This window comes from Pteropus medius, unplaced genomic scaffold (genome assembly GCF_902729225.1).
Source record: "Pteropus medius unplaced genomic scaffold, Ma_sr-lr_union100, whole genome shotgun sequence".
NCBI lineage: Eukaryota > Metazoa > Chordata > Mammalia > Chiroptera > Pteropodidae > Pteropus > Pteropus medius.
Window position 1 is genome coordinate 2280226 of NW_024356248.1, and position 15381 is coordinate 2295606.

General features: G+C 52.1%; 1 protein-coding gene across 1 annotated transcript; it reads right to left on the bottom strand.

The window, feature by feature from the left end:
* Window positions 1–5563: 5563 nt before the first annotated feature.
* On the bottom strand, window positions 5564–14186 carry LOC120600616 (pepsin A). The gene is made up of 9 exons (XM_039860035.1): window positions 14131–14186; window positions 13517–13673; window positions 11408–11525; window positions 10760–10878; window positions 9838–10037; window positions 8091–8207; window positions 6910–7054; window positions 6720–6818; window positions 5564–5713 (listed from the first exon to the last, which is right to left on the bottom strand). The coding sequence occupies exons 1-9, from the start codon at window positions 14184–14186 to the stop codon at window positions 5564–5566; spliced, it is 1161 nt and encodes a 386-aa protein (XP_039715969.1).
* Between the last annotated feature and the right edge of the window lie 1195 nt (window positions 14187–15381).

Genomic DNA, 15381 nt, shown 5'->3' on the forward strand with positions numbered 1-15381 from the left:
GGATGGAGAGGGCTTTGCAGGTTGGGTTCCCTGGGTGGGAACCTCTGAGAAGGAGCAGGCAGGCAGTTCCTTGTCACCACACCTGTGGGTGTGGGGAGGGAGAAGTCGGGCTGCCTTGAGTCGCAAGGCCTCAGCCAGCTGGATCTGGGAGCTCTGAGGCTGAGCGACTCTTCATAGTTGTCCTGAGGTGGGGAAAAGGGACAGGGCTTTGTGTCCCCATGTTGACCAGTAATTCTTTATGGGCTGCCCCAGGAAAGTAGTGTGACCTTGGACAAGACAACTCCCTTCAGCCTAGGCAATTCCTTGTGAGGGCTGATGGCCAAGAGCTGTCAGCCAACAACCTTCGGAGCAGATGGGGGACTAAATCCGTCAGTGCCGCAGGGGAGGTCTGGGCGGAGCAGCTTAGATTCCATGACCAGGGAAAGAGGACAGCGCTATTATTAATGGGGGGAAACGGGACGGGAATGGAAGACGGGGAACTTAGCTGTCACCAGGTCGCTAACTTGCTACCACTGAAGACCAACGGGGCTGTAGAATACACCGCAGCCCCCACCGCACAGACCCCACCCACGTTTGCCCAGGCTTCCCCGCTCGCTCTCCTCTGACCCGCCGCTCGCCACACGTACCAGGTGAGGACGTCTGCAGTAGTTGCCAGCTGCAAAGGCCATCCGGGGTGTCCAGCCCAGATGTTAGTGTGGTCGTGTCCTAATCTGCACGGATAGCGAATTTAGGAGCATGGAAACCAAAGACTTAAGAGACCATTTTGTCTAGTTAGACTCAAAGGGTGGTGGTTAAGAGTGAGGTCCGGGGTGTGTGAAACCAGGTTTGAGCCCTACTCCGCCCGTCTCAGTTCCCTCATCTGTGCGATGGGGTCATAATCGTCCTACCTCGTGGAGTTGCGACGATGGCACGCGATAATCCCTCTCTCAGTCTCTGTGGTTAGTGACCCGCGCAGCCCTCCGGCTTCCCTGTGTCACCTGGCATCTCTGTTTCAGGATGAAAGTGTGGGGCCCTGGCTGCCTCCACCTTGCAACTTCTCAAACAAGACAGGAGTGGCTACAAGTCAGCGCTCATTTTCTTATTGCCCTCCCTCTATTCAATAAAGAAAGCAATTCGCGTGTGAACGCGGGTTTCTCCCTGCTCCGTAGAACTCCAGTAAATGATGTTCATGTCGAACTGTTAAAAAATAAATAAATAAAGAGGTGGGGGGTGGGCGGAGCTGTAAACATTTTCCCCAAGGTGGTCCAAGTATGAAAGCCTGCTTCTCTGGACTCTCCATCGCCTCCCTCAGGTTACAGCTGGGACTGCGCAAGCCCAGAGAGGTTAGAGGCTCCCTTAAGGATGCACAGATTATGAAGGCTGGCCTGGGAGGGGAGCCCTGTTTGGCTCCCAGTATGGGCTTTTCCCCTTCACACGATACCTGCTGGGCTTCTCCTGCAGGAATTTCAGTCGATGATGGGCTACAGTTGATGGGAAAGCGCTGTGACCACCTTAGCTTAATCTAGGCTTCCCCGAGAGCCAACTCAGAGATGAATACTTGGGTGACAGTCACTGCCCTGGGAGTGATCTCAGGGAGCAGGTGAGGGAGGGGCCAGTGAGATGGAAGGGAAGAAAACTAGCCGAGGTGCATTACAGAGTGGTCATCGCTGTGGGCAGGTGGCACCAGCCCTTCTGTGGACCCTAGGAGACCATGTGGCACATGCCTCAGAATTGTCCCCTCCCCCGAGGGCCTGAGGATGCTATTCCGCTACTCCTGTCCCTCTCTTGTTCCTGGCATGTCCAGCTGGCCCTGTCCAAGGACCAACCCTGCCTCCTTGTCACTCACTCCCGGGCACAAGAAGGCTCTCGGGGCAGAGGTGCAGGAACTGCCCACAGCAGCCCTCCCGCTGGGCAAGGCTCACACCGCCTCACATCATGGTCACACTGCCTCTTCTCAGGGCCCGGGGTGGTGGGCAGGCAGTGCTGTTGCGATGACGTTCTGGGAGCCCCTGTGGGATCTGACCGGGCAGGAACCTGTTGTGCTCACAATAAGCCTCAGGTTCACAGCCCCTGCCCAGGGCTAGCTGGCTGCAGGAGACCGGGGGACCACCTTCGAGACCCTGATGGGCGCTTAATGCTTTTAATATGCAGAGTGAGTTAATAGCCTGGGCCCCCACAAGCAGGAAGGTGCTTGTTCTTGGGTGAACACATCCCACACTTCCCCTTACCTAGGACTCCACATTAGGGTTCTGAGGAGCAGCAGAGGATGGGGAGAGTGTGCCAGAAGCCTGTTCCCCGTGGTCAGTTTCACTGGACCTGGGCCTTCCCAAAGGGGCTAAGTGGTCAGACTTGGTTCCAAAGACCTGCTTTGGGAAGTTATCAGGCGAATGGGCCCAAAGGCAAACAACAGTAGGTTGTGAATTAGGATACACTTTCAGAGGGTTAAAAGTACCTTTCATTAACTTAGAGTGAATATATGGTATATCTGCATCCTTAGAAATAAAAATGTATAAAATTGTATTCGGTGAGACATCTCCCCCACCCCACATTTACCCAGTCCCCCCTCTTCTCTTTTCTGTGGTCTCCGATCTTGGACCTCGTTTCTCAGTTCCTTTGTGTATGTGCAAGCAAGTCTTATTTCCTTTGTTTATAACCCAAATATAGCACAGTGTAAGCCCCGTTGTCGCCTTGTTGTTTGGGTATTTGGTTTTCACGGAACGATCCCTTCTCCAACTCTTTCTGTCCCAGTACCTAGCAAGTGTATTCGCTTTTTCCTTTTTACAGCCGCGTAGCTGCTTCGTGCAGGCACGCACCAAACGCTGTTTAATTATTCCCTGTGGATGGACATTTGCTCTTATAAAAGATGCTACAAAGGAATAACCTTGTACTTACATCATTGTGCATGTGTGTCAATGGATGTTTAAGATAAATTCCCAGAAGTGAAGTTACTGGGCCAGAAGGTATACGCATTTCTAATTCTGACGGATATTGCCACGTGGGGCTCCTTAGGGGTTGTACCAAGTTGCACCCTCACCAGCAATGTGCAAGAATCTGCATTTGGGGAGGGTTTAGGTTCCATAGATGAGTGGAACAGTGACCCATGAGATGAAAATAACACTCTTGGACGAACATGGATGGAAAGGTGGGGGTCCGGCTGGGTTTAGACCCCCAGGGCCCCTGGGAAATGAGAAAGATGCATGAGACTGGAGAAAAGGAATGTGAGTCCACCTTGCTTAGCAACGTGGGGCGCGTCAGATCAGCTATGTTAGCACGAGGTTTTCCCATCCGAATGATCTGTTTAAGGGGGAGCCTTTTTAGAGTCTGTCTGGATCCAGGAATCCCAGGGTGAAGGAATGCAAGTGGGGCTGGGAGGGAGGGGCTGAGCTGCAGCTGGCGGGGCTGAGAAGGGGGCAGGGGGAAGGATGTGGCTAGGAGCAGGAGAGGAAGGGGCTGGGAAGACCTGCCTGCGTCCCCAAAGCTTAGCACATAGCCTGGCTCATAGGAGGTGCTCGGGAACTATCAGAAAGACAAACAGCTAAGGAGCTAGGACACCGTGAAATTCCTACCCAGAAATCTGAGCAGTCCACCTGTCGGTCCCATGACCAAACATGACAGGGACAGAATGCGGTGGGGGTGGGAACAGATCCATCTGTTGTCTTAAGCATGGCCTCAGTCAAAAAAGATCCACTCTCTCAGCCTATCCTCGTTGTTTTAAAAAGTCATCTCGAATGGATCACTCAGTCAACAAGGATTTATTGAGCATCTACGGTGTGCCGGGCCCTGCTCTTGCCGCTGGACGTTCAACAGTTAAACGGTCACAGCCCTGGCCTGGTCGATCTGAGGCGAGCACTTCCACGAATGCGTGGTGACCGGTTGTGCTCAGTGCCATGAAGGTGAGAAGGGTCGGGCTCTGTGGGAGGATGGTCAGGGAAGGCTTCTCAGGGAAGTGGCGTTTAAGCTGAGGTTTGCAGGACGCTGGACATTAGCAGATCAAGAAAAAGGGAACAGCAACCCAGGCAAAGGGAACAGTGTGTGCAAAGGTCTGGAGGCAGGGAAGAAGTTTGGGTATTCGTGGAGGTAGAAGGCCAGGGTGGCAGGAGCTCAGGGTAAGAGGGATCCAGGCGAGGCAGAGAAGGTAGTACACACTAGACCCTGCAGTGCCTAGAAGCCACACCAAAGGTGTACTGTCTTAATCCAATTGCAAACTGCAAGGCATTAATTAAAGATTTTAAGCAAGGAAAGGATGTGATCAAATTCGGGTTTCAAAAAGATCATTCGGCTGTCTCTTCTTAGAACTCGACATCTTATATTTATATGAGTGATACATGACAAATTGCAGGATGCCGTGACAATAGAATATCAAAAGCCATCTTGTTCTGGTCACCCCAAAGTCATTCTCTCTCGGCAGGGAGGCCCAGCTCTAGCCCTCAGGCCAGTGTATCCAGCGGACGGTCTGGAATCCAGCTGTCGGCAGAGGCAAGAGCTATGGGAATTTTTCCAACGTGCGTGTGGAGGAGCACAGGACTATATAGGTTTACTAGCAAAAGAAGAATGGGGATCCAGCGGAGCCAAGCTGAAATGAAAGAGATCACTTTGCAGCAGGACTTCTCAGAGCCTTTGGCTGGGATATGCGCCTCGTGAACCTTGAAGAAGGGCCTGGAATGTAGCATGTTCCACACTTATTTTGAAACTTTGGTTTTCGTTGAACATGTTGCTACCAAACTCACTCTGAGAAATGCTGCTCCATTTCCTGTTTGCATTTCTAGGGCCTATTTGCTCATGAGCGTGCTCGGTTCCTTCTCTCGTAACCTTTATTCAGAGAGCAGGAAAACCGCCCTCTTTTCTGATGGAGACATGCAGCGATTCAGTGTCTTGAACCCAGAGGGTGGAGGTGTCCTCAGCTGTTAGTCTAGATCAACCAGCTAATCACATAGAGCAGCCTGGTTGATGGCAGGTGTCAGCTTCTGTCACCTCTCCAGCCCGTATCTTATAGACAGTACCGCCCTGCCTGGCCTACTTAAAAATGTCACCATCAGTGGCCACCTGTCTTTGATCTCTCTTCCTTTCTCATTGTGCTATTGGCTTTGAGAGAAATAAGAAGTCGACTCCCTTAACCAAGAACTTAGGGGTCCTGTTCCATGAGGAGGCAATGTCCTGCCATCTGTGGTCCCCAGGTCTTTTAAATTCAACTTTGTTATTTTTTAAACTGAGGTACGATTGACTCCCCACCCTTTATGTGATGCTCCCAGCAGGACCTGCCCAGGCCCATTTGTCTTCCTGGCTCTCTTGTGAAGCGTGTACTGTGTTTGGTGCTGTCGCAATAGATGTGGTCATTTCTGTCCCCTTGCCCAGGTGTTCTGACCCCGATGATGTGAGGAGAAATAGCAGTAAAGAGAAGAAACTCCACAAAACAGGTTTTCAGGATGATATGTTTTTATTCTACATCATTGGTATGACAGAGAATAGGGCTAAGATTCCACCTTCGCGATCCCACAGGAAAAGCAATCAGGAGAATTATGTACGTCTAGAGTGGGCACCGAGCTGGGGCTGGATCATCCTGGGAAGTGGCCGGAAAGACTCAGGCTTAGGCCGCAGAAGCCAGGCCGACCTGGTTGTTTGCTCTGTCAAAGACGGTGAAGTACTGGCGGATGAAGACGTCACCCAGGATCCAGAGATCCCCGGAGGAGGTGGGGAGGTCCATGCCCTGGAAACCACTGATGCACTCATCGTCGCTCTAGAGAAAAGGACAATCAAACCAGAGATGGGACACAGACTCAGCAGTGGCAGGCGCTGGGGACTAAGCATCAAACGCCATGGTCTACTATAAGGCTCAAGCAAGGAGGGGCTTCCTGGGTCATGTCCGGGGACGTGGCTCTCTGGCCTAGGGTCTGCCTGTGTAAGCTGTTCACTGCACTATTGTTTTCCAGGGGTTCCTAGCCATTATCCGGTGTTTCTGGCAGAGGCACAAAGCCTGACACCAGCATCGGAGCTAAGGGATGTTGGGAGAACTCAGCTGCTGGGAAGGATTTTGGACGGCCCAACGACACAGCCTTTCTCATTATTCTGATCCTGTTCAGTGGCAAACCAGGGCGGCTGTTAGTTTATTTTCCTTCGCCAGGGTACTGGGCCACAACCTTGAGTGTATATTAGAATTACCTGGGGAGCTTTGAAAAATCTCATTGCTCGGGCCTCACCCCTACTAATTAATCAGCATCATTGGTGGCTGGGGGCATGACCCAGATATCAGTACTTCCTGCCAAATAACATCGACTCACTGGGCAAAACTAGTTTTGCACCTGGCATTATAATAGAAGATCAAGGGTTTTCCTGTGGTTCATTCGACTAAAATTTGTCACTTGGCGGAGGCAGTAGGAGCATATGAGCCCTAAGAAAGTTGTGACTCCCATTCACTCGACATTTAATAGCTTCGATATGGCTCCCCTGACCACTCTCAGAATCAACAGGCTAGTCATTGAGGCCCAGGGCTTGGACTCAGGTGTCCAACTAGAAATCCTCACTTCATGCCACCATCCTTCACCTCACTTTTTCTCTCAGAGGTGGGGGACTGCATCCACATCCTCACGCATGCATTTATTTTAATGTATTCTTTTTCTCCAGGGGCTACCCAGAGTGGACGTCAGCCGCGGCTCGTGGAAGTGTACTTCTGCTTGTGCGGGGTGGGAGGACGTGGCCACATTCTATGCAGGCACATCCAGGTGGAAGGCCCAGAGCCCTCTTACCTCCAGGATGTAGGCACTGGAAGGCAGAGGGTACTGGACGCCGTTGATGGTGAAGATGATGTTGGGCAGCTCGCTGGCAGCTGAGCAGCTGACCACCATCTGGAAAAAGTGAGAGTTAGAGAGGCTGCATGCCTCCTGCGTGGCAGAGCCACCAGCGGGGTTAGAGCAGGGCAGTCCGGCCTGGGCTTACATCGCCGTCCGAGTTCTCGCTGGCTCCAATGTAATTCTGGATGCTGCTAATGGCGGTGGTTGGGCCAGCGAGCAGGGAGGTGCCGGTGTCAACAATGGCCTGGCAGGTCGCACTGCAAGCGATGGCCTCTCCGTTCAAGGTGACACTGAGGGCAAGATGCAAATAAGGGTCCCCTTAGCTCCCAGGGGATACATCTCCCCAAGGAGGAACCAGGTGACCCCAGAGGGTCCCTCCTTCCCATCCATTGGCCAACACATAAAATTTCAGCTTCTCTCATTCACATATTCATTTACTCCACAAATATTAACTGAGTGCCTACTCGGCACCAGGCACGGGAGATGCAAAGCCGAATAAGACAGCCACCCGTTTCCGGCTGCGGGGAGTTCACGGTTTGCTAGAAAGGTAAGTTTTGAGTGAGGAAGAGCAGGACGAGCAGGGGGCGGGCCAGGGGAACAGAAACACAGTCCAGGGCGAGGGTGGTGGTGGCGGGGAGCAACCAGGGAAGGGGATGGGAGGTGGGGCGTGGTGGAGACAGAGCCACGGGGGTGAGAGCTGGACCTGACATTTTAGCATGGCTAGGAAAGACATAAGGCTACCAGTGCATCCTGATCTACCCAGGACTGTCCTGGTTTTAGTACTAAAAACTCTTGCGTCCCAGGAAACTGCTCACTCCTGGGCAAACCTGGGTGACTGGTCACTCTAGCAGCTCCTCGAGGGGAAGAACAGCTGGGGGACGAGGCTGCGTGGGGAACCAGGAGGCCCCGAAGAGGGAGGTGGGAAGGAAGGACCTGAAGCAAACTTAGCCATTTGGCCCTATCCTTCGGCTAAAAGTGACATTTTCCCGAGAATGAGAGGAGTGTGTGCCAATTCGCAGTCCCCTATATGCTGAGACATGTGGGCAGCCGGGTTCCGGCTCTCCCCGGGGATGCTGGTAGATAGTCCTCCTCTGTGACCAGAAGAGAAATGGTTGTCTCATCCTTGCAAAGGGTCTGGGGGTCTCAGCGAGGTGTCTTTCTCAGGGTCTCCCTGTCTTGGCCAACTCTACCTTCTCCTTCTGGGGTGCATTTCTCTGTGCTGGCCGTTCTGGGGGTGGGGGTTAGAAAGCTTAGTTGACTATGAGTCTATGAAAAAATGGGATCTGGGGCTCACGTCAGGACGTTGCCCATCCAAGGTGATCTCACCTGTCCACGGTGATCTGCCAGTAGGTCTCAGAAGACAGAGGCACCCAGTTCAGGCTTCCACTGTAGTAAGAAGAATCGATGCCACCAAACATCACCACACTGCCACTCTCGTCATCGCTGTGGAAAGTGGAGGGAAAAGATAGGAATTCATTCCTTCATTCATTCCTTCATTCCTTCATTCCTTTGTTCATGGAACGGAACCTAAACTGTATGCATTTGAAGAGCTACTTTTTCAGGGTTTTTTTGCGATAGAATTTTGGCCTCTATTTTAAGTAGATTCACTTTAGGTTCTTGCTAGTGCCAGGAGCCGCGCTGAGTGTGTGACAAATAAGGTTTCTTTTAATCCTTACACCAAGGCCAATGCCATGGTCGCTATGATGATTATTATTTCTACTTTACAGAGAGGAAACTGAGGCACAGAGAGGTGAGGTGACTGCCCAAGGTCACACAGCCCGGCAGCGGCAGAGCCAAGGTTAGAACCCATGTCTTTCTGGTTCCAAAGTGTGTGGTTTCCGCCACGTACTCTCATTGCTGTGGAGACCATAAGAGAAGTGAATACATAACAGTGTTTGCTCTTAAGGACTTGAGAGCTGGAACTGACATCCCCCAGTTAGTTTTGCCCCCAGGGGACATGTGTCAATGTCTGGAAATGTTTTCGATCGTCATGATTGGGCTGCCACTGGCATCTAGTAAGTAGAGGCCAGGGAGGCTGTGAACCATCCTACAATGCACAGGACAGTCTCGATGACAAGGACTCGCCTGGTCCCAAATGTCCATGGTGCTGAATCGAGAAACCTGATCTAGTTGGGCAGATAAGAGCTCTCCATGAAACATCTAAGTACCTGGAAATCCGGACTATGTTTAAGAGCTGACTTGAATATTAAGCAGCCAGGCATAAAAAGGGTAAAAGGAACTTCCTGTTGTAAATTGCAAGGGTCCTTGTTACTGGAATATTTATGATCTGAATCTCTGCAGATTTGGGTGAGATAGGAAAGCAAATATAGATGATGGTAGGAAATTAATCGCCGAATAATTGGCCACAGATAAAACATTCCCACTCACCTAACTCCACCCCATTCTCACTGTAAACCTCTGACAGTACATGTGACGTAATGAGATTCTAACAGAACAACTAACAACTGAAGACAAACATCAACGATGACGAACGGCTTCGAAAGAGAAGGATGTGAGTGTCCCGCGAAAGTTGATGACACCCTCAGATATTGTTGCATGAACCTCTACTCAGCTTAAACCAACGCTGGGTTTATTCTTTCTTCACTCTTAGAATTAACTCTTAGTCATGACTGGAACCTAGATTTTAACAAATAAAAGAAACTTGCTTTCGTCATTTAAAACTTTCGCTGTTCAAGATATAAGACCCAATCAAACCTTTTTTTTTTTTTCTTTCCATTTTTTGCTGCAGAATTTAGGCCCCTATTTAAAGTGGATTCACTTTAAATGGTGGTCTTTTGGAGACCCATATTGACGGGACTGGTACTGGAGAGCGAACAGCTAATGGCATTGGACTCGTGCAGGTCACTGTGACCAAGGCTCATGCTGGTCAAACAGGATGGATGAAGACGGCTTGTCACAGAGGGATTGGTGGTCGTTTTTGCCGAAGATACGCCTTTCAAGCATTGGACACTGACCTTTCAAACCTCTTACTTGCTAAGACCCTCTCTACCCCACCCAGTCCTGGACAGCACCCTGCTGGGCCAGGTGACCTTGACCTTTCTGCCCAACTTACGAGCTCAGATAGACAGAGAAGAGGTCTTGGGAAACGAGCCCCTGGTCCCACAGGTTGTCAAAGACGGGTGTGGCTCCCGAGGCGGAAATGCTGGGGTAGGCCAGACCCAGGATGCCGTCGAAGGGTGCGTAGTACAGGAAGGAGCCGGGTTCTGTCTCGCTCAGGCCGAAGATCTGGTTGGTGTCGGAGATGCCTCCAACCTGGGTGGGGGGACCAAGTCGTTTGCAATCAGCTCGTATGGACTGAGCCCTGTGGGGTGCCAGCCCCGGGCCCAAACTGTCCTGGTTCATTTTGTGTAGGACTCGGCTTCTGGGGAGTCAGGCTGCAAGCGGGGGAGGGGGACTGTGCCCAGGAATGGGTGTTATTCTGCTAGAGGTAATCATTGCAGCTGATCTCCAGGTGGCCACAGTCTGTGACTTGGTGTGAGAATTTGCTGCAGAACAGATGGTCACCGTGTGCTTGTGTGTCTGATGGTAGGATGCAAAGCAGACCTTAGGCAGATCAGAGCCTTTGACCGCTGCTAGAAGTGGGGAGCCAGTGGAGCTTTTGTTGAGGTGGGGGGGCTCTAGAAGGGGGAGGAGGAAGAGGAGGAGGAGGGACTAAAAGAGGACTAAACTGTTTTTTTACCTTCACCACTCCCTCCCCCCATACCACTCAGCTTGGGTGGGGCTGAGGTTGGCCTATGGCTCCAGGTACCATCCTGTTACCCACCACTGCCCGCCTAGAAATGTCTGTGATGTCTCTTCCATCTCCCCCTTGCCATCCCCCAGTTAGCTTACTTTTGTGACCACTGAGACCTGTATTGCTTAAATGAACTGGTTCTGGGGGTTAGGGGGTTGCTGGTTCTGGGTGACCCCTAAGGTCTTTGGAAGCTGGCCCCCAGGGCTGGGCAGAATGAGGTGATCAGTCAGCAGGTGCTTACCTGGACGGTGTCGTATCCGAGGATGCCTGTCATGCTGCCGGTGCCATAGGCAATGGAGACCGTCTCGCTGGTGGCCTCGAAGGTGGAGGAATCCTCAGGGTTGAAGAGGTTGTGGTTGTCTGTGAGGGCAAAAAGTGATATCATCAACTTCCAAAGCTGAGCAAGAGTCATGGGCTGGAGATGTCTTCCTGGGGTGGGTGTCTGGCTGGGCGGTGGGGCTTTGGGCGAGAAGGATGACCTCTGTCCTGGACTCTGGAGTCTGGGCGTTCCCAGATTTCATTCCTGTCTGGTGGGCCAGTTGGGACCATCTCACAACCAAACCCACGGTCCCCCCGAGGACACCCGGGCAAACACTGAGTGGACCAGGCCCATGGATGCCCTTGGCAAGAAGTGCCGGCCCACTTCTTTCTGCCATTGGCCTGAGCTCCTTGAGGGCAGGGACCATGCATGAGTCAGCCTTTTATCCGCAGGGCACCTAAGCCCAGTGCTTGGCACGTAATAGCTGTGCATTGAAAGCCTGTTGAGTGACTCCTTGAGTGGCTCCAGCAGGCTTGAAATTAGACTGGTTTGAAGCCCTTGAGTGTCCTGGGCTCCCAGGTCGGTTGGTGCCGGGGGCCCCGGCAGGGCCGAGCAGGACCGGGCACTCACAGCAGGCAAGACTGGAGCAATAGACCGAGGGCACCCACAAGTTGGAGGAGCCGGTGTCAAAGATGACGGTGAACTCCTGGGCAGGGGTTCCGATGCCAATGGTGCCGAAGTACTCCATCTGTGGGGCGGGGACAGCACAGCTCACGGACCGGGGCCTCCCCACCTCAGCTTCCCCAGGGACCGTCTCTGCGTTGGGTCCCTAGCCCGCCTCCTACCTTTCCCCTCACTGTTCTCCTTGCCTTTCTCTGCCTGTCCTATGCATCCATCCTTCAAGGCCCAGCCTGGTCTCCCCTCCTCCTTGAAGTCTTCCCTGATTGCTCCCCTGTTTCACGCTAACTCTTCTCTTCTAAGCACCATTCACACCTACTACTAATCTCGGCTGGTCTGTCTGAGTCTCGTTCTCAGAGGACAGGGTGAAAACTTAACACACCCCTCAGCGGAAAAGCTTAAATTTCCGTTCACTGAATTGTTGATTAGGAGATAAACAAGTCCCAGAAAGATGGAAACCCCTCCAGACATCTCCTCATAGCTAGGCGCACACAGCAGGTTTTAAGAGGGGGCATTTAGGAAAGGCGATTTTTATTTTTAGCGCCAGCCCTTTGGCCCTTGCCGGCTTTTCCGGCCCCACTGGTCTTGCTATTCTTGAATGACCACGAGCGCATTGCCACCCCAGGGCCTTTGCACTTGCTATTTCTCGCGCTTGGAAAATGCGCAAGATCACAAATGCTCTGGATCTTTCCCTAGCTGGCTCCTTCTCATCAGTCACTCAGAGCTCTGGTCAAACGTCACCTCTACCAAGAGGCCCTCCCTGATGACTTTATCTAAGTTTGCCCCTCGCTCTTTCTTCTTCTTCCCCTTACTCTAATTATTTAATTTTTCTTTGTGCCACTTGTCGTTCTCCGAAATTCTCTTACGTACCCATTTGTCTCTTACCTGCCTTCTCTAGAATACAAGCTCCAGGAACTTTGCTTATTCACTATCGTTTCCCCAGTTCCTTGCATAGCCCCTGGCACACAGTAGGTGCTTCATCAATATTTAAGTGAATAAATGGGCTAACTTTACCAAGCTCTTACCAGAGGACAGGCCTTGTGCTAAGTGCTCCAAAAGACATGATTGCACTCATTACTCGTAACAGCCCTCCGATGGTAGATATCGGTGGTTCTGATTTACAGACTAGGAAACTGAGGCTCACTGAGAGAAAGTAAATGATTCGCCCAAGGTTACATGGCTTGGAAGCATTAGAGCCTAGATTTGGACCAGGTCTTGCAGATTTCAAAGGCTGAGCTCTTAGTGACAGGTGACATCGCTTTGTCCCCTTGGCCCTGTGCCATTTGCACAGGGGACACACGGTTTTTACCAAAGGGCGGGGCGTGGCCGTGGCATCCCAAATAGAAGAGTCAGATTGATCTTCCTGTAACTCCAATCTGATCTTGTCGACCACCCATTAAGTTGAGTCAGACTCTTATCAGAGACTCTGCCCGGTGCCTCCCGCCGACTCCTCAGGCCTCACAGTGCACGCACCTCCCTTCCTCCCTCCCTTCCTGTTCTCCATGCACGCAGGCTTTCTTTCCTCAAATGTACTCTGCTCCCCACTGTCACAGGGTCTGGAACGAGCCTTCCTGCTCTCTGGGACTCTCTCCCATTCTCTTGGAACCCTGGCTCTTCCTTCATTGCTCCAGGGAGGTGTCCCTGCCTGCAACCTGCCACACTGGCACCTTCACCATAGCCCTCGCCCACCTGGACTTCTCATGCTTAGTGGGGCTCACGGATTATTGTCTGTCTCTCCCTACTAGACTGAGCTCTGTAAGGGCAGGGGCTGTGTGCAGTTTCGTTCACTCTTCCTTCCCCTGGCCCAGCACCATGCCTGACACGTAACGAGGTGCCGTATACGTAACCACTGGATGAATGAATGAACAAACGAAGGAATGAAGGAACGAATAAGAGCAGCAGCTCTGACTGAGTTTTCCTGCCTTCCCTCTGTCTCTGAGATCCAGGGAGCAGACCCCTGGAGGCTTAGAGTCCTGGTACATTTTCCAAGACTCCTGGGACCCCTGCTCTCCTCCTGGCCAAGTCCTTGGAGCCACCTCTGCTGCCTGCTTATGCACTCACGTCCAAGTAGTTCTCAAGGGTCTCGGTGGCCGTGAAGGAGGCGGCCTCCTTCAAGTACTTGCTGGCTGGATTAAGTTTGTGTGTCTTCAGGTAGTCTGCCAACAGGCCATGCTGGATCAGGTTCCTCCTCAAGGACTTCTTTTTGACGAGGGGGACCCTGCGGCGAGCAAGTGTTTGCAAACAGACAGTTAGGAGGAGGAAGAGTGATTAGGCAAGGAGTCTGCTCACGGGGTGCTGTGGAAGCCATGAGGAAAAGGAAGGTTGCCCAAGAGGGGATAGAGGAAGGGGGCCAAGAGGGGAGATGCTCCCATTTTGGGCACAATCATACAAAGGGGTTAAGTGGACGTTCAAAGCCATCCGGCCTGGCGATGGAGCTGGGAATCAAAACCAGGCCGCATTTGAGGGCCTGGGCTCTTAACCGCGTTGGCAGTGCTGGCTCCCCAAAAGGGCAGAGAGAGAGGCCCGTGGGGAGATTGGAGATGGTCAAAGAGAGAGAGAGGAGTTGTACGAGGGAAGGAGGAAAACCTAGGAGGGAAGAAAGGCAACGTGACAGGCAGCAAAGGGAAATAGCCCTTTGGAAGGTGTTCTTCGTGCTGCGTGTTCCCCGGACTCACTTGTAGATAAGGCACTCAGACAGAGCCACCAAGCCGAGCAGCAGCAGCCACTTCATGGTTCTTCCTGGGTCCCAAATCTCCAGAGAAGGAAAGGTAGGTGAAATGGGTACGGAAGCAGGCAGTGGCTGCTCCTTATATATATACAGCCCGAGTGCTTGGGAATCGATCTTATCAGCCCTCCAATGTCACCTATTATTCTAATTCCAAACGGAAAGTTTCCTGATAAGATTGTCCCCGCCCCTGAGCCATGTTCCAAGAAGTTTCCAGCTGAGTAGAGCTTTCCACTGTAACCACCTTCCATGGTGGGGATGAACCTGCAGAGAGCAAGTCACCGTGGCGTGGAGGCTTATTTCTTAAATCATAAAATGCGTTAAAACCCGACGAGATGGATATTTCGACAGAGTTGGTCTAAAGTACACTTAAGATTGAACAGATGTCAAAGGAGCTCAGGGTACCCTGATTTGTCCCAGTGGGACCAACAGCTGGGGTTCTCGGAGAGCAGCTCCCCACTTAGTGATGGGCCATGTTCCTGTAGCTGTGACCCCAAAGCACTTTCGTAGGTTGGTGGTTTGGGACTTAGGACACATTTCCCTACAGAAATGTCATTGTATGGGGTTGTTGGGTATCTCATTAGCCTACGGGCCTTCTTATACTCCTGTTCCTGGTGGCGATTGGGCTGAGTCCTGGGAAATGCAGGGGGAGAGAAGGGAGTGGAGCAAGTGGGAGAATGCGGCCTCCCTTCAAACAGGCCGGGTTTGTCTTCGGAATCGGGGCCCCTGACTTCCTGAACCCCTTCTCTTCCTACTGCTCCCCTCCCAGCCTCTCCGGTTGCTGGAAGCCTCCACCTCTGAGCTCTCACAGGGTGCTGACTCTCTGGGGTGCTCCATGCATCAAACTTGGCTGAGTCAGCTGCAGTGCAGCAAAGCAATTTGGGAAAATTCATACTAGTGTGTGCATGACTTAGAAAGGTTCTCTTGTTAAAAGAAGATGCTACCGGACATGGTTCCATAGTGTAGTGGTTAGCACGTCTGCTTTACATGCAGAAGGTCCTGGGTGTGTGCCCCAGCGGAGCCATGGTCCATGGTCTACAAGCCCGATGTCTGATCTCAGAAGCTAAGCACAGTCAGGCCTGGTTAGTACTTGGACGGGAGACCACCTAGGAAGACCAGGTGCTGTAGGCATAAATAATGATTAAAAAAAAAAAAGAAGAAGACGCTACCCACACAATGGATTCTCTACTTTATGGGGTTT

Coding starts and splice junctions, on each gene's coding strand:
- LOC120600616 (XM_039860035.1), bottom strand. CDS start 14,186: ATGAAGTGGCTGCTGCTGCTCGGCTTGGTGGCTCTGTCTGAGTGCCTT. Junction 11,526..13,516: donor CCCTTGAGAACTACTTGGAC/GTGAGTGCATAA, acceptor CCCGCCCCACAG/ATGGAGTACTTCGGCACCAT. Junction 10,879..11,407: donor TTGCTCCAGTCTTGCCTGCT/GTGAGTGCCCGG, acceptor TTGCCCTCACAG/ACAACCACAACCTCTTCAAC.